This window comes from Tenrec ecaudatus, chromosome 3 (genome assembly GCF_050624435.1).
Source record: "Tenrec ecaudatus isolate mTenEca1 chromosome 3, mTenEca1.hap1, whole genome shotgun sequence".
Classification (NCBI taxonomy): Eukaryota; Metazoa; Chordata; class Mammalia; order Afrosoricida; family Tenrecidae; genus Tenrec; species Tenrec ecaudatus.
Genome location: NC_134532.1, coordinates 182176225 through 182198570, shown reverse-complemented (window position 1 = coordinate 182198570; position 22346 = coordinate 182176225). Strand labels below are relative to the sequence as shown.

Below are 22346 nucleotides of genomic sequence, written 5' to 3'. Positions count from 1 at the left end.
AGAAATGAAACCATATATATGGCCATGTGGTTATGGTTAATAATAAAGGAGAGAAATTCCAAAAGTTCGTGGAAAATGCCAATTATCTTTCCATTACCATTTCCACCAACTCTCTGAAGCCTGCAGAAAATTCTTTCCATTCATTCAATGAATGCTAAATACAATGCACGCTATTCCTGAAATTCAACAGATCAACTATCCTGGCTTAGTTTCATGTTTTTTATTTTTTCCTTATGGGAGAAAAGATAATTAACTAACACAGATAATATATTCCTAGGTACTACAGAGGAGCCATGGGAACAGCGGGGTGCTTGTTGGCCTGCTAACTTCAAGGCCAACAGTTTAAAACCACCAGTTGCTCTGTAAGAGAAAGACGAGGCTTTCTAATTCTGTAGGGAGTTACGGTCTTGGAAACCCACAGGGCAATTTTATCCTGCCCTACAGGGTCACGATGAGTCAGAATTGACTTCATGGAACTGAGTTTGATATTTTTGAAGGAACTGCAGAATTTAAGATATTACTGAAATCACATAGAATATAACATTGTATGAATAACAGGCTTTAAAGCAAAAAAATAAAAAAATTCAACATATAAAGCCAGGAGGACATATGTAAAAGTACAGGTTACTAACCACACAAATGTCTGCCTGCTTGCATGAACAGGTAGGGCTGATTAATAACTCTAACTGAGATCGCAGCTTTTCATCATCACCAAGAACTTGGTTAAATTTTTTCACAAAGTCTTGTGCTTTTCCAGGATCAGGCAGATTCTCTATGAAATTAAAAGAGAATTAACTTTACCAAAGGAAAATTAATCTATAACAAGTGAAAACAAGCCAACTTAAAAATAATATTGGGCTCTTAAAAGAAAATCAGATGAACAGATTTTAGAAATAAAATTAAGGATTATGTTCTCAGTGTTATAGTGATAGTCCCATTGGGTAAATTGTTTGTATGCTTTTGGTGGTTAATATACTTCTACTCAATGAATAAACAGACTTACTTGCTATGGTCATCAGTTTTCCAAACATAGCAGAACAGTTAGCCTCTGACTGAAATTTAAAACGAACAAAAAAGAAAACAGCGGTTATACAGGCTAATCAATTTCTCTAAGAACAATTCTCATGACTGTATTTTTTCATAAACAGCAATTCATCACTATCTACCGGATCATGTCTTTTATCTACACAGAATGTAGCAAAGAGTTTGAGTAGCAGCACCTATGAAGACAAATGGAATGAGAGGGCAAGTTAAAGAAAGGTGTTTAAAATGTACAAGAAGTACATAACATCCACAGGGAGGTTATCTTGTCAGAAGACTGAAATGAAAATTGCCAGAAGAGAATTCAATTAAATAATTGAATAGAATTCAAATTTACTGTGAAACTACAAAACACAAAAAATTAATCTAAAATGTGAAAGTGGAAATTTTCTTTTGTAATACAGTTCCATTAGCTTTTTTTTTTGGTCCATTATTTAAATATCCTCAGGATAATCTCTCTCTCCATGTTACTTTACTTTCTCTCACTACAATACAGGATGACTTTATTACTTGTTTTTATTTGTATGAAATTTAAGTAATTTGGACGAGGAGTGGCAAAGCAACAGACCCTTTGTCACTAGCTACCAGATTCTGAATACTGTGTAGGACTGCTGTCACCCACACCGAGTGGAGTTGTTGGTCAGAGGAGGCGGCTCACAAGTGACCAGCTGGCCAATTCCTGTTTCCGCGCTCACCTTCTCCCCGACCCTTTAGGAGTATGTCTATGGTGCTCTAGTTCGGGAGCTATTTATAGCCAAAACACTTATAAGTATACAGAGAATTATTCAAATACGGTGGACAGATCTTGTTTATTAATACTGATATATTTGCAGAACTGAAACCCAGTGTGACAATGACTACTGAAAGATGAGTCATGGAGTGAAAAAAAAAGAACTTCTAATGCTATTTTAAAGATTAATATGAATTATTTTAAAATTAATAAATTATATAAAATTTCCAGTGCCTAAAAATTTTAAAAAGCCGGAAAACTTTTCTTTGCATGCACTAGAAATAAGAGTTGGATATGTACAAAGGTGCTTGACACAATGTATGTATAGATTGTGATAAGTCCTGTGAGAGCCCCCATAAATTGATTTTAAAAAAGAAAAGTGGCAAGGGGAAAAAATGCCCTAGCCCAGAGGAAAATCAGCTGACTTCAAAAAAAGCAAGAAGAGTCGGTTATGTTAACTTAAAATGGAGTGTTACTCTGGAGAATCATAGGAATTATATTTAACATTTAGAGAAGTAAAACCTCTAAAGTGCTCTTGATTTTCCCGAGTATTCAGTCTAAATAAACATTGAACACGACTAAAATAAACACGGATTTTAGACAAATCATGAACCTACTGCGGGCTGCTTGTGCAAATCCAACAGTTCTCGTACATGACTCCTAAGCATGTTCTGACACTTCCACATTTCATTAAGAGCTCTGTAAATAAAGATACAAGCATGAGAAACTTGCCTTCTATAAAAAGGAAGCTAATATTCAACTTTACTGTCTTTTTTATTTTAAGAATACCTTCTACACGCTTTTCTTCTACAATATCTTTTTAGCACCAGAAAGTTTATTAACATTTGAGATAGATTAGTATAAAATAGTAAATACACAGCTATATATGAAAAAAGCTGTTTGAGAAGTTTAGAAGGATAAACAGAATCTTTCAACCCTGAAAGATGTTCATTTAAGCAGAAGTAACTGGAGTTCTGGCACAAGGAGAAACAACGTGATCAAAGTACATGGCACAGGTGGGACAGGACACTGAAGAGCAGTGTGTGAGGTGGGAACATAAGGAAGCGCGAGTCTACCATAGACAAGAAACAGAACACAGAGTGCCTTCTATGAAAAGCTACGAACTACGGTATATAGAAAAAAGAATTTCTTCAAAGTGATACAGATTCAAATTAAAAACTGTAAGACATGGAAAAACTAGAGAACATTATGCTTAGCAAACTCAGACAATCTTACAAAGGTAAATATTTAGTATCACCATTGTTACAAGGAAAAACAAAGAAGAAGAAACATGGTTTTATATACCAATAGGCAAGATTTTGATGACTATGAGGGACGGGGGCAGGAAGCCACAACTGTTCTATGTAATACCCTTGCAAAAAATGTTAAAGTCATAATAAAAAGGAAAAATAACCAAGTAAAGCTCCCAGATTAAAGGAGAGTAAAAGACACAAGACTACTCAATGTAATGTATAATCAATCTTAGCCTGAAAAAAATAATACTCATAATGGTCATTAGTTGAACATGAGTAAATTTGAATACGAACTTGAATTAAATAGTACTACTGCAGTAACACTAAATTTCTTGATTTGTTAATGACTCTAGTAATGGTGATGTAAGAGAATATTTTATCCCTACTGAAGTATTTAATGACAGGATATAGGCATATGATAATGATTGTATCATTTTTTAAAAGGTGAAATTATATCAAAATTAAAAGTTATACCAACATTTATCTGTATATATATATATATCAAGACCATAATGACTATGGTCTTAATACCCCAATAGAATCAGAGTTCTCAATGGTAGGATTCATTGACTTCCTAAAAGCCTTATTAAGGTGATGTGAAACACATCCTGCTTTGTCTGGGATAGTTCCATTTTAAGCCAGCTGTTCTGGCAGAAATCATTAACAGTATCTTTCATCACCCTAAAAATAAATAAATAAACCTTAGTTTGGACAATCAACTATATTGTTATCCTACTTAGAACTGACATGGATAAGTTCTCCATTTTAAAAATCAATACCTTAAGCCAGAGGATAAAGCTATCATACTAGAACACAAAAATAGCAACAGCCAAACAAAACCTATTTTTGCATGAGGAATTCAAAGAGCCACTGGAATCATCCTTCCAACCTATATATGATCCCATTCACATAGAACAATTTTTACTTTCAATGAACTGGAATTTAAGTAATTTCTTATTTCACAAGTATTTATCTGACATAATCCACTCAATCAGAAAAAACAACAACCCATCAAACACAATTTCTTTGATTAGGTGAAGTAATTTTGTGACATCCTTAGGTGATACTTAAAATAGTCAATTTAAAAGTAACTTACTTTACAGCATTTGGATCCAAACTAGCATATAAATAATACAAGCATTTCATTCTTTCTTCTGTTTCCAAGTTGTGAGGGACAAGGTACTGAGCAAAGATTTTCTCTACCAATAGCCTATAACAGGGAAAACAAGCAAAAGAATCTTTAATTTTTACAAAGCTGTAACCATCTAAGCTTTTACCACCTCATAAAATGTAACCATTCCAATGGTGTTAACTATATGGACAAATATAAAGGAAAAGACCAGCATACTATCAGCTCTGCTCCTTGAGAAAATAGATATTTTAAAATTTAACGATTTATGCTATGATTACTGTAATATTCATATTTTGATTTGCCCACAGGAAACTTTTCTTCCAAAAGTGCTATGTCATTCTTGAAGACAGGGTACTAGGTATTTCATTGATTCCTCAAAGCTCCAGAGAGCTTTATTAAATTATTTAGTACTACATATAAAGCTATGGTGCCAGGCATAGTGATTTCTCGAAAAAATTCTTTGATTGAAAATTCAGCTTTAAAAAAAAAAACAACAAAAAAAACCCAAGCTCTCATTTAGTTAAAACAAATTTTTATCAGTCCCTGAAAATTTAGCTTTTCTTGTAGACAGCAGGTCTCTCTTTTCTCCATGGCATCAATGCCTCACCAATATTGGAATATTATTCTGGCTACGCTTCTGCCCATCATTCAATATCATTAACCTATGAAATCCTTATTAATAGATACTAAAGGTGTCAGTCTAATAGAAAAAACAACGGTTAAAATTAGTACAATTCAATATACAATTACAAGTAACACCCAGAAGATAAAAAACAACATAGTAATTTCTCTATTGGTATTAATAGTGTTGCAAAAAGGAAAACAGTAACCATGAGTATTAAATAGTGCTGCATTGCCATGCATTGAGCTAGGTAGCTATAGAACCATTGTTTTAATAACTGATATAAAAATGCTGTTGAGAAGCAATTCATATTCTACCTTTAAGCTATTATAGAGGGTCACAGAAAGGAGCAGGCAAGAACACACAGCAAACACAGGACAGAATTAACTTCTGGTCTCAGGCCGGTTGGACTCCAAATCCCATGAGTATTTTAGCACAGTATGTTACTTTATAATCTGATTAGAATCTTATTTAAACCGCATCTACAAATATGCAGAAAGTGATTTCTAAACTTGAGATAAATTGCATGAAAATATTAAGTAGAAATAGACTGCAGTTAAAAATGCAGCTTTACATTCAAGGATTGGGCAAGACATTAGGCTCACACTCACTTGTCATCGATGCTATTCTGATAATAAATATGCAGAAGTTTGTCCTTTATCCAGCTGACCTTCTCTGCAGCTTCCTTTCCTGCTTCACCATGAAGACAGTACTTCTTATAAAGCTGAGCAAGACCCATCATAGCCTCTTTCCGTACTCGCCACTATAAAGTATAAAGTTTATTAGATGAGCTAGACATTATAACTTCGAAGAACATGATCTGGCACATTAATCAATAGACAGCAGAAAGGAGAGGCTCACTAGATGACTTCAATGAAACTGCCAAATAAAAAATAAAATAAGTGCTATTAACTTTCCCTAGAAAGCATACTCACCATTGCAAAACTGAGACTGGTAAGTTTTAGCAAGTAGGAAGTATATATTATATCAATCTATAATAATTGCCAAGGCTTGACTAGTCCCCAGGTTGTATAATCAATCTTACATACTCGGATAAACAGACACCGTCTAAGTTTTTCTCATAAGAGATAGGCTAACTGCTTACCAAATGCTAAGTGAGGTATCATTTTTTACATTTCCCTCCAAGTCAAGCAGTGGGAGAAGGACAAGGCTTTCTTCTTCCATAAGAAGTTAGTCTCAGAAACTCAGAGAGGCAGTTCTAGCCTGCCCTACACATTGCTGTAGAGTTGCTATTGCCTCAATGGCAGTGAGTTTGGATGTGTTACTACAAATCTTATAGAACATTTCATGCTATTCTGACTGAAAACTTGTGCTTGATCCGATGCTCCAAGATGTGAATGCAACATACCGGCATGAAGCAAGGAACCAGTAGAGGTCTGAGGAGCCAGCCCCAATCCCAACTACTTGGAAAGCTGCCCCTCCCCCCAAAAATAATTTATTCGGAGAAAAGCACTGAAGCTTCATCTCAGGGAGAGGGGCATGTCTAATCAGAGCATGCGGGAGCAAATGAAGGGGTAGGAAGAGAGAGTGGAGCACATCCTGGCCCACCAAGCCTTTAGAATGATATCCTCGCTCAGAGCAGCCAATACACAGAGAGAACCACATGGCTGGCCACACTACTAGACATGACATCCTTCACTGACCCATAGCCCTACAGGGGACAACACGGGGGACACAGTGTGGGAACTGGGCTGATCTGACCCCACCACACAGAGGAAAAACACTAAGAACAGCAAGGGGAGCAAAACAAGGAAGTCTTGAGGGAGTACCAAAAATAGACTTTGGGGCCAGGGTGTGGCACCCGATCAGACTCAACGGGAAAACACTCCTAAAGGTCAACAAACAGACCTTGAAATATTTACAGGCTTTTCTTTTTGTCCTTGGTTTTGTTGTTGTGTTTTCTTTTGTTAATTTTTTTGCTGTCTTGTTTTTTGTGTGACTATTTTTATCTCTGTAGGTCTATCTAGATAAGATAGGCTGGATAAACAATCTGGAGGAGAAAACAGGACCAATGGTTCTGGGGGGACAAGGGAGAGGGGTGGGTGGAGGAAAGGAAGTGGTGTTAACCAACCCAGGGACAAGGGAACAACAAGTGATCCAAAATCAGTGGCAAGGATGGTGTAAGAGGCTTCGTAGGGCAGGATCAAAGGTAATATAACTGAGAGGAATTACTGGAACCCAAATGAAGGCTGAGCATGATAGTGGGACAAGAGGAAAGTAAAAGGAAATAGAGGAAAGAACTAGGAGACAAAGGGCATTTATTGAGGTCTAAATACAGGCATGCACTTATGTAAATATATTTATATATGATGATTGGTAAATAAATCTATGTGCATATATTTATAGGTTGAGTATTAAAGTAGCAGATGGACATTGGGTCTCCACTCAAGTACTCCCTCAATGCAAGCACTCTTTGTTCTATTCCTGGCATTCCATGATGCTCACCTTTCCTACATAATCACTGAAGACAAAGTGGATGTATAAGCACATTTGGTGAAGAAAGCTGATAGTGCCCGGCTATCAAAAGATATAGCATCTGGCTTCTTAAAGGCTTGAAGATAAACAAGCGGCCATCTAGCTGAGAAGCAACAAAGCCCACATGGAAGCAGCACACCAGCCTGAGTGATTATGCGGTGTCAATGGGATCAGGTATCAGGCATCAAAGATCAAAAAAAATCACAACATTGTGAATGAGGGGGAGTGAAGTGTGGGGACCCAAAGCCCATCTGCAGGTAACTGGCCATCCCCTTACAGAAGGATCGCGGGGAGGAGATGGGCCAGTCAGAGTACAGTGTAACAACAATGAAACATGCAACTTCTCTCTAGTTCTTAAATGCTTTACCAACTCCACGATCATAATCCCAATTGTACCTTACAAATCCGTCTAGACCAGAGGACGTACACTGGTACAGATGGGAAATGGAAACATGGGGAAACCAGGACAGATGAACCCTTCAGGACCAGTGGTGAGAATTGGGATACCAGGAGTAGAGGGAAGGTGGGGTAGAAAGGTGGAACCGATTACAAGTATCTATATAACCACCTCCCTGGGGAATGATCAACAGAAAAGTGGGTGAGGGAAGACATCGGTCAGTGTAAGACATGGAAAAATAATAATTTATAAAGTATCAATAGGGAGGGAGGGAAGAATGAGGAGGGAGCGTAAAAAATGAGGAGCTGATACCAGGGGCTAAAGTCAAAAGCAAATGTTTTGAGAATGATGAAGGTAACAAATGTACAAATGTGCTTGACACAATGGATCTATGTATGGATTGGAATAAGAGTTGTACAAGCCCCCAATAAAATTATTAAAAAGAGAACATTTGCCTGAGATTTAAAAGTTATTAAAAATGGTCTTTACAGTTATAGTACCATAGATGTCTGTTGATATCTTTCATAAGGGGGGATTTTAAAAGGTCATGGAAAAATGGGATAAAAGAAAATGAAAAATTTCCACAGACTTTTTGAAGTCTTCTCCTATAAGGCAAAGGAAAACAATGTGAGCAATAAATCTAAGACTAAAATGAATCCTCAAATTATATAGACAAGAACACAAGCTTCAAAAAGGTTATGCCCAGTATCATTGAAACTACACCAAAATGCAGGCCCTAAAATGCCCAGTGTGTCCTCATGTGACCATTTCATGCGGTCTCAGTTAGAAAGATTCATTTATGTGACGCTTCCTGAAACTGTGGAACAAAGAAGGAAGAAAGGAGTGAATTTGCTCTAAGAGGAAATTACTCAAATGGCAATACCATAGACTGATGTGGGAAAGAGGGGAGGGAGGGAGTTGCTCTCCAGCCACTAGGTGGAGTGTCATTTCATTTACATTAAAAACAAGGGGGCTGAAAATGTTCACTTAGAATTACTGACACTGTCTCCACAGGGAAAGAGTGACTAGACTTCAACCCAGGACTCCAAGATGTGAATGCAACATGCCAGTGTGGAGTAGGGAACCAGTGGAGAGTTCTGAGGGGCCGGTCTCAATCCCAACTACTATATGGACACCTGCCCCTCCCCACAGAAGAATTTATTTCAAAGGATGGCACTGAATCTGCAGCTCTGGGAGAGGGACATATCTGATCAGAGCACATGGGAGCAGATGAATGGGGAGGAGGAGGAGAGTGGAGCACATCCTGGCCCACCAGGCCTTGAGGACGATGTTCCCGATTAGAACAGCCAGTCCAGAGAGAACCACATGGCCGGCTCTACTATGAAACATGTTGTTTCTCACTAACCAACAGACCTTCTGAGGACAACACCAGAGACAAAGTGTGGGAACTGAGCCCAATCTGATCCTGCCACACCGAGGCAAAACAATAAGGGGGAGCAACAGCAAGGGAATGGAGCGGCCAGGTCCCCAGGGAATGCTGAAGGTGGCCTTTGGGGCCAGGGCTTGGTGCCCCAGCAGACTGAACTGGCACTGAAAACACTCTTAAAGGCCAACAAACAGTCCTTGAACTAACTACAAACTTTTCTTTCTTGTGTTGTTTTGTTTTTTGTCATTGGTTTGTTGTTGCTGTTTAGTTGTATATTATTGCTCGGCTTTGCTCTGTCTTGTTTTTGTGCATGTTATTATCTCTGCAGGTCTGTCTAAATAAGATAGGCTGGATGAACAATCTGGAGGAGAAAACAACAGGACCAACAGTTCCGGGGGGGACAAGGGAGAGGGGGAGCTGGGGGGAAAGGTAGTGGTGTTAACAAACTTAGGGATAAGGGAACAACAAGTGATCCAAATCGGTGGTGAGAAGGGTGTGGGAGGCCTGGTAGGGCATGATCAAGGGTAATGTAACCAAGAGGAATTGCTGAAACCCTGGTGGGGACTGAGCATGAATAGTGGGACAGGAGGGAAGTCAAGAGAAATAGAGGAAAGAGCTAAGAGACAAAGGGCATTTATAGAGGTCTAGACAAAGACATGTACATATGCAAATATATTTCTATATGAGAATGGGGAAATAGATCTATGTGCACATATTTATAGGTTTAGTATTAAGGTAGTAGAAGGACATTGGGCCTCCACTCAAGTACTTCCTCAATGCAAAAATACTCTCTTCTATTAAATTGGGTTTCTATGATGCTCACCTTCCCGGCACAACTGCTGAAGACAAAGCAGGCGAATAAGCAAATGTGGTGAAGAAAGCTGATGGTGCCCGGCTATCAAAAGATATAGTGTCTGGGTTCTTAAAAGCTTGAAGGTAAACAAGCAGCCATCTGGCTCAGAAGCAACAAAAGCCCACATGGAAGAAGCAAACCAGCCTGTGCGATCATGAGGGGTCAAAGGGATCAGGTATCATCGGAACAAAAAATCCTACAGTTGTGAATTTGTAGGCCACTGGACATCCCCTTCCAGAAGGGTTTCGGGGAGGAGACAAACAAGTCAGGGTGCGATGCAGCAATGATGAAACATACTATCTTTCCTCTAGTTCCTAAGTGCTTCCTCCCCACCCACTATCCTGATCCCAAATTCACATTACAAATCTAGCTAGACCAGGAACTGGGAACACAAGGAATCCAGTGCAGATGATCCCTTCACGACCAGTACAAAGAGTGGCAATACCAGGAGGGTAGATGGAAGGTAGGGTAGAAAAGGGGAACAGATTACAAGGATCTACATATAACTTTCTCTCTGGGGGGACAACAGCAAAGTATGTAAAGGGAGACGTTGGACAGTGTAAGATATGATAAAGTAATAATAATTTATAAATTATCAAGGGTTCATGAAGGAAGGGGGAGCAGGGAGGGAGAGGGAAAATGAGGAGCTCATGTCAGGGGCTTATATGGAGAGCAAATGTTTGAGAATGATGAGGGCAATGAATATGCAAATGTGGCGTACACAACTGATGTATGTATAGATTGCGAGAAGAGTTGTAAGAGCCCCTAATAAAACAATAAAAAATTACTGACATTGTTGAATAAATTAGTCTATTTTACATATCTATTTCCTATGACTATTTTAAAACTAAGAACTTAAAAGATTATCTCGTTTTTAAATTTCATAATCAAGAATAATTCTTCGTCAACCCTGAAATTATGTCGAAACCACACTGGTTTCTGGAAGACAGTCTAAACTGAATTACAAGTGAGTTGTATAATGCAGGACAGTCTTCTGTTGAAGATTTTAATGAGCAGCATGCAGAATCAGCCTGAGGATGACAGAAGCTGGGGCAGTGGAGTTTTGTCTGCTGTATGTGGGGACTCTAGGAGCTGGAAAGAACTCAATGGCACCTTATAGCAATAATTTTCTCAGCAAGTGCTGCTGTGGTTCTTAGTACTTTCCTCTTCAATCCATGTTTGTAACAGCACCAAATGGAGGAAATCACACAACAAAGGTAAATATATACCCACCATTTATGTCCATAGTTGACATAGAAGACAACATTACTTCCTTAGGAAGTGCGATCATACTCCTGTAGTGCAGTGAATCACACGCAAAAGTCATTTTTGGATATCCTAACTTTAAGAAGCACAGTTGACCTATCACTATACTCATAGAAATAAATTTTAACTGTTCTTTCACAAAGGAAAGAAACCCATGCCTAAGATCAACGTGCTTATTCATGAACACAAGCAAGGTAATGGTACACTGAAAACCACAAATTATTAGCTGATTATTAATTTGCCTTTGACATATACTCTACATGTATCAGAAAGTAACTCCTGTACTACCTAGCAAACAATTTACCCATAATAATGCCCAATAATCAGAGTAAAAGCAAAATGAGGAAATTCCTGAGATTTACCCGTTTGTCCAGCGTTCTTTCCCTTACAAAGCCAAGCAGCTGGTCGTTGACTAAGGCAAGGTCCCTTTTGGCAGCAGTTATTATGGTAACAATAACATCATGACGAATAGCTTCTTCTGGATCATGTGATCTAACTTTTAAATAGTCTGTAATGACAAAGTTAAGCTGTCAGCTAAAATACAAATGGTGGAAAAGACTATGCTTTTGAGGAAGCAATATACTATGTAATGAAAAGATAAATTAAGCCACATCATTAGTGCATTATTGTGCAATGTATTTTAATTGGACTATTCAAAGCCTAAGGAGTCTTGGTGGCAGGGTGGGTTAAGCAAGTCAACTGCAAGGTGAGCAGTAAACCTAGCAACCACTACACTTGATCTTAGCCAAAAGGCCGAGAAGCAATAAACCTAGCAACCACTCCACAATAGAAAGATGTTAGGGAGCAGTTCTATCCTGTGAGACTTGGAATTGACTTGATGGCAGTGGTTATCTATGATGACAAGATGGTTTGGTTATCTTAGTCCAATAAGCAATATCATGAATTTCAACTTAACTGATTCACAATCAATACTCATGAAAGTTGCAGTCAAGAAATCAAAGTACTGCAGTAGATAAATCTGCTGGGAAAAGTCTTTTAAAAAAAAGTTCCAAAAAGCAAAGTTGTCACCTGGAGGACAAGGTGCACCTAACCTAAGGGATGGTGTGTTTTCAGTCATTTCATATGCCTATGGAGACTAGATAATGGAGTCGGCAAAGAGTGTTTAATACATCATGGACTGCCATAAGAATAAACATCTGGCTTAGAAGTACAGGCAGGATGTTTCTTAGATGAGAAGATGGCGAGACTTCAACTCTTTCATCTCATGTACTTTTTGTCCCTGGAGGACATCATGCGTGGTAGAGATTCAGCGAACTTCAGGGAATGGACCAATACGGTGGCTGCAAAATGGACTCAAACATAGCACCAACTATTCGCATGGTGCAGGACAAGGCAGTGTTCTGCCTGCTTGAACACAGAGTATTTATGAGTCAGAACTGAATGGATGGTACTAACAACAATGCTGGAAAATGTAAGTCACAACATATTTGATTTACATAGTTTAGAATTACAGGTACAAAGGAAAGATTTTTTGAAATGGTAGAAATGTAGATAAAAGTTTGCTCAGACCTCCTGTTTGTATTATAAAATCTAAATCAATATACTTTAAATTTTAAAAAAATTCCAAAGTAACTCAATACAAACAAAACAGACAAAAGAATGTAATTGTTTTTTTACTCTTTTATGTTGCTGTTAGGTCCATGAAGTCGGTTTTTGCTAGATAGGCTCAAATGCTCTGGGTTCAAGCAAAGAATCAGAAGTAATTCAAGAAAATAATCACCATTTCCTTTACTATTAGTTATGTATCTAAATTGAAATATTGTCCTGCCATAAGGCTGATCTAGCCAGAGTTAAAATCAATTCAGAAATTACGTTGGGTTACAGGTACAACCTAAAATGTTTATATTCTTGCAACAAATCAGCTAACTTACCTGTGAGATCCTTTGCTAAATCTGGATGATTCATTAAACAGTGACTGGCAAATTTCACACTTTCTAATCTCACAGGAACATGAATGTCATTAAATCTGCAAAAGATTGTTAATTTTTAATTTTAAGTCAAAATAATTATTTTCAAATAATTATTTTGTTATAGATTTTTATAGCAAGATAATTTTATAATTATATCTTGTTATATAGAATATAAAAGCTTATGATCAATAGTTACTGATTAGACAATTTGTAGATTATTTTAGTGATAGATAATATGATCAAAAGGAAGCATATAGAGCATAAACTTTTAAGTGAAAAAATACATAATTCCAGCAACACATTTTCAAAACCAGAACCTGTATATCATACTAAAACAAACTGTAAAAAACACACCACCTAACCAGAACTACAAAATTTTAAGTCAAAACATTTTAGAGTTTAAAATTTAAGCTAAATAGTCTGCTTCAAAAAAAAAAAAAAAACAACCAAAAAAAAAAAAAGGGAAAATATTAGGGAGCAAGAAACGGGAAGCAAAACTATGTTAAAAGCAGCCAGGAATCTTTTAATGAGTAAAGTTTTTTTCCCCCTTGCAATACACAAAAATGTTATACTGCTTTAAAGACAGAAGTTTTACTGGTCAGGAATTGCTTATAGGAAAGTGCTCTTTTGAAGTCTTGTGTACATATCATTACACGTGAATTTAAAATATCACATAATAAAGATAAAGTGAGCACTTTTCAAATTATATTACTAGGTAATATTTTAAAAATACATGTGTTAGTAATTAAAATACTTAAGGTTTTATATAGCAGGACATAGTGATCTCAAAATCCTCTAAGTTATTGAAGTAAATGTCTGAATAGCAGATCTCCTTTCTTATTCTGAGTTAATCATAAATTTCTAACTCTAAGAAAAAAAAAGATTTATAACCTTTCAATACCATGGAATATCAAACCACAATGCTATAATTAAGAAAAATAATACAAAAAGACTGATAGAATTTCTTTGTTTCTAGAGACACACACATCCTGTGTCAGCAGTAAACGGTAAATAATGAATGTAGGGAGCCTAATTAACTTTCTAATCTCTATAGATTAAATCCTAATGGACTACCCACTCAATTTACAATAAAAAATTCTTATAGACTATCTAAATATTTGGTATTTATTCCTTTTAAGAGCTTCAAATTGACCTGTTTGTTCTAAGCCAATAATATTAGGATATCATTATGTCAATGTCAGAAATTTCTCAGATTCTTATCTTGCTTTAATATATGAAGTAGTTAATAAAAATTATAGTGAGTTTACTTCAAGAGAATTTCTCAACTTTTGAAGCTGTTAAAGTAAATTATAGTGGATTTCAAATGTTTTCCAGAATACTAACTGTACACATAATTTTTAAATCAAGTTAAAAAGTCATTCTAAGATTTGTGAAAATAAAGAATGAGTAATAGCATTTTCCATTTCAAAATCAGACAACTATAGCAACTTAAACACAGTAGGCAATGTGAAAATCTACAGGCCCAAAGATAAACACAAGTAAATGAATAAATTGCTAGGCTGACAAATGCCATGGATTCTAAAAGTTGGACCTTTTGTATATTAAAAAAAATCAGAAGATTTAGAACATCATCAAATATTACCTACTTGTTTTAATAACAATTTCATTTCCCCCAAATGTGTATAATGAACACACACATAGACACTGGATAAAAATTGGCTTCCTAAAGAACTAAAATTTGCTCTCCAACAAAGACAGCAGCATACAGATGTCAGCATGTTTTGATATGTGTGGCTTTAATCAAGAGCCCTACTATTTATTCACTGACACATGAAGTCAGAACTATAGAAGTGTATGTTCTCTTACCGTCCAAGGAAACACTGCCAAAGGGGACGATTCTGTGTTGCCAAATCAGAATCTTTAGAACCAAATAATTTAGCTAGAAGTCGAACAACAGCTAATCGCTCTTCTCCATCATTACTCTGGGGGTGAGAGGAAAAATAAATGAAGCCTGAGGTTGATTATCAATTTAAAATTTCACATTTCCGCTTATAATGGTGACAGCTTCATAGTACCATGTGCTCTCTTCTACTATAAAGAAATTGATGTTTCCATGTTACATCGTGTGGTTCTCTGCTTGTTTCAAACACCTAACTGCTAATTTATGTGTACTTCAGAACTTGTTTGTAATCTACACACTATCTATGTTGCAGAAATAAGAAAACCAATCAATTCTAAGATTTTCTATAAGTCCTAGTAATAAGAAATTGTGGAGGTCAGAGATGCAAATAATCCCAGCCTTACTAAGAACTGTCTTATAAAGAAATAAATATATCCTGTGATTTAAGTTTTGAAATAACCACATAGATACCAAAGAAGTCAACATATATTGAACAAGGTTTTGATATAGAAGGTTTAATTAATGTGCACTAAGCTGAGACCATGACTATAAAGAATGTAAAGATTCAAGAAAACAAATTTTAATAGCAAAAAAAGAGTTTTAAGTAGATAGATCTAAGTGGTGAGGTGAATTGGACATTATAAAAAAAAGTTAGTTTAAAACAGAAAAAATAACGACTATGGGACTATTATCTTTTACTTATGCATATTTACACTGTAAGCTGAGTGAAACAGGCACACTAAGCAAAATGATGAAAAATGAAACTATCAACATTTTTTCTCAAGTAAAGTGACAACAATGCTGGGTGGTGTAGCTTTTTAATAAGTCCGGCTTACTGGCAAGCTTTTTTAATGTTTTTAAAGACTGTGGTGGTTACATAATTTCATGTCACCTTGAAGAGATATAAAAGTGTGGGGGTGGTATTCCACCTGTCAATCAGGTCAAAGCCTGATGGTGTCTCATGGGTGTGGTCTTTTCATAAGGAAGGTCCTGGGAATCTCCCCCTCTCTCTGCCTTCACCTTCTTGCTGGCTGATGGACTGCTGCCAGAGCCCTGTGTTGGTGCTAGCACCCTCGGACGCACACATCGACTTGTGATCTTCCTGCATTCTGCATCATCGCAAGTAGCTGTGGGAGTCTGCAGAGGGACTTATGGACCAGTATTGGACTTGAGTTGGCTAGGATGTTTTCCTGATATATAATTACTTCTTGATATAAAGCTATTTCTTATACAAAGTCTCTAGATTTGTTTCTAGTCAACTGACCTAACGTAAAGATCAATCTCTATCTTAAATGCCAGAAACTACATTGTCAGACTCAAAAATTTTGTTCTATTTGCAATGGCTATTTTATTAATGACCATTTCAAATGATGGAAGTTCACATTTATATATTATTTCAGAAATAAAAAGATAAATGAAAACTTGTCCCCTCCCTTTTTATTATTTAAAATATATTACTGAAAAAGGTAAAAATGAGATTGCAGTGATGGGGATGGTTTTCTTGTGCAGTAAATCATTTGGGGGCTCTGATTTACAACTTCATTACTTACTCATCTATCTCAAAGTGAACACGATGTCTCATAAAGATATATACTATTTTAATCACACACACACACATTTTAAATAACTATGTGGGCAAAATAAGAAATTCTGCATTAACAGTTTACCAATCAATGAACTTCAGTAAAGAACTTTACTGAAGCCAATCTAGTTTTTATTTCTCTCTAATCCTAGGCACAAAAACTAATTAATTCTATCTTTGTGTATAACTACAAAGTAATTGATTTGGAGGCTCTGTGGAGTGTTCCCTTTTACTCTAAAGCAGATTAACACAAACAGGACTTAAATCATTTTAGTGGGGGTTCATACAGCTATTATCACAGTCCATACATACATTACATCCATCCACTGTATCAAACACATTTTTACATTTGTCGCCATCATCATTTTCAAAACATTTTCTTTCTAGTTGAGCCCTGGTATCAGTCCTTTTTTCCCCTACCACCCCACGAACCCGATAATTTATAAATTATTATTATTTTTTCATGGCTTACACTGTCCAATGTCTCCCTTCATCTACTTTTCTATTGTCCACCCCCTTGGGGGGGGTTATATGAAGATCACTGTGATCAATTCTCCCCTAAATATTACTTTTAAATGACTTTACAGTTTAGGAAAAAAATACAAATATCAGTTTTTTCCCACCTGCCAGTCATTTAAAAATATGAGACCCTTAGAGCCCTTGGTTTAGAATCTCTTGATGTTTTAACAGAGAATAACATAATAATATCTTTTAATATCAACATGCATTACAACTTACTAAGAGAATAGTTTTCCCCATATTTGCATATTATTTTTGTCGATGGTTTTTTAGCAGATATTTAACAATGGAATGTAATTTTGTGCATTTTGCAACTGAAGTTTTAAGATGTGAATTAATTACATTATTAAAAAAAGAAATTAAAGTAATGTCTTACTTATCCTTGTACAGTGAGAGAAAAACTTTTATGTAATATACATTTTTAAAGGGTTTAAGAATTTTAGTCAATCCTACCTTCAGTTTGAATTCAAGTTGTGGCATGACAGATAATAATAAATGAGGATCTATTGCAAAAAGCTCCTGAATCAGATCAAATACATGTTCTGACAAATCACTCACTGAAGACCTTCCCAGCACCAGGACTTGATTGAAAAACTACAGGAGATATTAAAAACAAAACTTAAAAAGCATGAAATATTAAAAAACTTGTTTAGATTTTCTACATAAACATATTCTTTTGAAGAGTGCTATATAACCATGCATTTTATATATATATCACTGAAGGGATGATGCAGAAAAGTGTTTTATGTATAATATGTAATAAGACAGTCACATAAAAAAGAGTAAATCTCCAAACAGAAAATTAATATTGTCCTAAATGTAATAGGGAGGAGAGTTAAAAACAAAGAGAGCTGTTGGCATTTTTTTCAAAAGAGGTTACACTCGGGTCTTTATATATACAGAATAATTCACTGAAAGAGAAAAGTTACATTCATAAAGATGATTAATAAAAAAAACACTAAAAGAAATAAATGGAAGATAATCGAGAAATTGTTAAGACAAATGATGGGTATGTATCAATTCAAAGAAATATTTACAGCCATTTATTAATAAAGATGAAGACAATGTCAGAGAACAGAAAGTATGTAAAGAAAGACATGAAACTGTTATCCAGAACATGTGAAAAATAAGGTTTGAGTGTGAGGGAATATGTAGCAAAGAAATTAAGAAAACTAAACTGCAAATACATGGTCCCTCTAAATAAATGAGTTTTTAACCAAAAAAATTAACAGAATAAAAGTCTATTTTTAAAAAAGAATGTATTATTATACAAGAAGTATTTGAGGAAGAAATAGTAGGATTTCAACAGAATGGCCTAGAAGACAAGAAGAGAAAGAGACAGTGGCCTAAACATAACATGAAGGGAGAAAGCGAGAGAGAGCAACATATTCGTGAGATACACAGAACTAGAAAGGTAGCAGAAGTAGTAGAGATTGTAGAAAGGTTTTCATAAAATATAATTCTCCACCTGTGCCACTGAAAAACCATGCCAACAAGGTGTGTGCTTCACACAAACAATAGGCTTTTACAGCTACGTTGCAGTCTCCATCACTGATTACATTTGCATATACTACTTCTTTCAGATTCGCTTTGAATAGATGAAATTAAGTTGATGGACTAAATAAATCCATATATGAGAGATTCTTCTATAAATAAATATCCTAGATTTAGAATTTTACAATTACAGAATAAAAAGGTAGCAATACATACATTGGCAATGCATGCCTCAATAGTCTGGACTGTCCTTTTTAGCAGGACTTTTGCAAGGTCAAATGACTGCTTATTTAAGTTCTGAAAAACAAAATAGAACATGCAAAGTTACAATTTATAATAAGATAAGATGATTAGAACACTGAAGTCCTTTACTCTATAAAATCTCAAACAAAAAAATTGAACTTGGGTCCAATCAGTCTTTTACCTAGTATCCTGCAGCCAAATGGTCTTAATTGCAAAGTCGTAAAATGAACACAACTATGACTCAAGACCTAAAATACATTTGGCATTAATACAGCCAAATGTCCAATGTTTAATTTTATTAAAGGCTTTTGGTTTTATGTATCTGTTAAACAACCTGAACACCTGTGAATCTTAAACACACATGCACATGTCTAACCCACGATGCTCAATTTTTGGCTAATCAATGTGGGTTCAGAGGAAGGGTAGGACTGAGAAGAGTTCTGAGTGAAAAGAGTTCTTGATCAATTGTATTTCTGAAAAACTAGACCCCCCCTCTTGCATTTTCCAAATACATTCTAACAAATTAAAGTGTTTGAGAAAGACGGTAGAAAATACATATTTTCAATTAAAACATGTACTGAGAAATAATTATACCCATTAATATGTTTACCCTTTGAAGTTCTGTACCAAACAGAAACATTAGCCATCCATCATCTTGCACCTCTCCCCCAAAAGAGGCCAGAAAAACCTATACTTAAAGCAATTTTTTCTAAAGAACCAGATCTCGCTCAAACCAACTTACTGACATGGAGTCGAGTTTGAGTCATTGTGACTCAAGGCCAGAACAGAAGGACCCACATGGGTTTCCGAGCCTAACTCTTTAGAGGAGTAGCTGAGTTTCAAATTGCTGATCGCGCTCGCACACCAATGTGTACCTTACTATGCTACCACGAGGGCTCCTAAAGGGCTAGGCAGTCATACCTATTTTAGGCTTTGGGAAACTAAAACATTTAGTCTCTGCCACAACAATTCAGATTTGTTGTTGAACTGTCAAAGTAGCTACAAAATGAAAATGAATGAACATTGGCTGTATGCCAATAAAAATTTATTCACATAAACAGGCGGTGGGTCTGGTCCACACGCTACAGCTTCTTGACCTCTGCTGATGAATTTATGTCAGCGGCAAAAAGGACAAGATTAGCTAAAAATTAAGATACCTTTTCTAATTCCAAAAAGGGATTATTTCCCCACTTATAGCTAAAATATAAATGCCAAAATGCTTCTGATTCCTGTTTTTCTTTTTTACTCAGCCTGAGATAGGCTCTCTTGTGACATACTGTCAAAACTTTAATCACCTATAGATTTAATTTGAATTAATAAAATTCAAAGAAATATTTAGAGTAACAGAAAAAAATTAAAGGTAGTCACATTATATTGTGAACACGTTTAACTAGACAAATTTCACCTAACATCTGGTAACACGGCAGTGAACCAGACTGGAAAAGGCCAGGAGGACAATTGTGGAAAATGGGGAAGGATTCAGTGGAGCTCAGGGGGATAGATTCCAGGTAGTCAGTCTTTCAATTTCTTAGGACAATCTTTTAGGGAGAAATAAAAAAATAAATAAGGAGGGACAACAATGTGGTTTCATCCACTCTCCCTTAACCAACAATATGGTTTCTGCTTCTGTCTAAATCCTTTTTTATAAATGCCATAAAAAAGATAAATATCGATTCTGAAAAGAACTCGGAATCACCATGGTCTACATAGATATATGGAGGAGAAAATATAATTTATTTTCCAAATATATTTTATTTCCCAAACAAAACTAACTCAAAAACAAGACCTCAACCCCTTGTAATTCTCTGATTATGTAGGAGTGGTGAATACGAGAACAAAAAGATTTTATATAAAAATCCTTCTGAATATAACAGTATGTTAACTAACATGGTATCTAAAAACTAATGGCTGTAAGATTAATATGTCTTACTATATTTTATTTGGGGCTGGAGAGTGAAAGTGGAAACTATTATGACCGCAAATGGTAAAAAAAACATTTGTGTGTAGAACTGTCATTAAATATTCATCTTTAAAATCTTTATTCTTACAAACCTTATGTGCGGGGATTAGGTTAATAAGAATGGAGTCCAATAACTCTTGAGTAACTCCATCACCTTCCATGATGATAGAACTCATCAAGTCCAGCATGTGCATTTGTACTTTCTTATTGTGACTATTGCTAAAATAAAAATAAAAAGGAAGGAGATACAAAAAGTTAAAAAGAGAAAATTAAGCTATCCACGTTAAAAGAATAATCTTAGACTTTAAAACATTTTAACTTAAAAGACCTATGTCAATAATGTTAAGGGAATTTTGATAATTCTGTTTACTGTCTTCTGTTGACTATTACAAAACCAGCATAATTTATTTTTGTATTTTAACAAAACAAAGACCTTTAAAATGTATTATGTTCCTACCCAGGTAGTATTCCAAGATAGATTTAAGTGTCAGCATCAAAGAAAAAACACTTTTGTTTATATCTACACACACACGAGGGGGTGCCCCCCCAAAAAACCCAGAATTTGTGCTGGGTTGAGGAAGCTTTTGTAGTAAGCATTTTCCCCGCTAAGTAAGCATTTAGCAACTCACTCTGCATTAGTGTACCCAGTGGCTTTGCCTGGGAAGGTTCTTGTGATAGTTACATAATCTGGTGTCAACTTGCGAAGTGTCTTGTCAATCAGGTCGTAGCTTGATGACCTCATTTGGAGGCGCCACAGAGACAAAAAGCTCACTGGAGGCAAGAAACATAGACTCTGCTTGTCTCCCTGGTAAGACACATGGAGCTATGTTAGAGCCCCGGAGGCAGGTGGAGAGCCACACTTTCACTGAGATGTGCTTACACTGTCATTGGATCCTCAAGATTTACCACCCACTAGCCTGTGATATTCCTGCATTGGGCATCATTGCATGTGTTTCAATGAGTCTGAAGAGGAATTTATAGATTGGCAGTGGACTTATGGGTTAATATTGGACTCTTGGACTTTATCTGAACTGGGCTGGGATGTTTTCTCAATAAACAATTGTTCTTTTATATGAAGCTGTTTCACATACACATATGAGTCTCCCTGGATTAGTTTCTCTAGTCAACCCAGACTACTAACACAGTTCTCTCTGGTCACTGAATTTTTTCATAATTGCAGTTTCACTTGAATCTCATTTTTTCTGATGGCCAATTTAAGAAAACAGCAAGTGACTCAAATATTGCATGGAAAAACTGCTGCAGAAACTGTGGTGATGTTGGGCACAGCTTACAAGGACAGTGCTATGGGAAAAACTCAAGTATATAAGTGGTTCTCTCATTTCAAAAAAGGTGAAATGTCCAGAGAGAGGGGGAAAAATGAGAAGCTGATACCAAGGACTCAAGTAGAAAGAAAATTTGAAAATGACGGTAACAAATGTACAAAAGTGCTTGACACAATGGATGGATGTATTTATTGATTGTGATAAGAGAGGTAAAATGATTTTTTTTTTTAAAAGTGAAATGTCGACTGATGACAACATCCGGACTTCCTGAACGGATAAAAACGTCAACTAGGCTG

The 22346-nt window shown here is 36.0% G+C and overlaps 1 protein-coding gene across 5 annotated transcripts in view; it reads right to left on the bottom strand.

The window, feature by feature from the left end:
• PDS5A (PDS5 cohesin associated factor A) overlaps window positions 1-22346 on the bottom strand; it is a 138918-nt gene that overhangs the window by 60207 nt on the left and 56365 nt on the right. For all 5 annotated transcript variants that reach the window (XM_075544409.1, XM_075544411.1, XM_075544410.1 and 2 more), the window contains 11 exons: window positions 20860-20986; window positions 18781-18861; window positions 17524-17664; window positions 14936-15051; window positions 13070-13164; window positions 11540-11685; window positions 5390-5541; window positions 4121-4234; window positions 2389-2470; window positions 1004-1052; window positions 633-772 (listed from right to left, as the gene is read on the bottom strand). In XM_075544409.1, coding sequence (XP_075400524.1) covers window positions 633-772; window positions 1004-1052; window positions 2389-2470; window positions 4121-4234; window positions 5390-5541; window positions 11540-11685; window positions 13070-13164; window positions 14936-15051; window positions 17524-17664; window positions 18781-18861; window positions 20860-20986 — 1243 coding nt within the window. The remainder of the gene's footprint in view (window positions 1-632; window positions 773-1003; window positions 1053-2388; window positions 2471-4120; window positions 4235-5389; window positions 5542-11539; window positions 11686-13069; window positions 13165-14935; window positions 15052-17523; window positions 17665-18780; window positions 18862-20859; window positions 20987-22346) is intronic.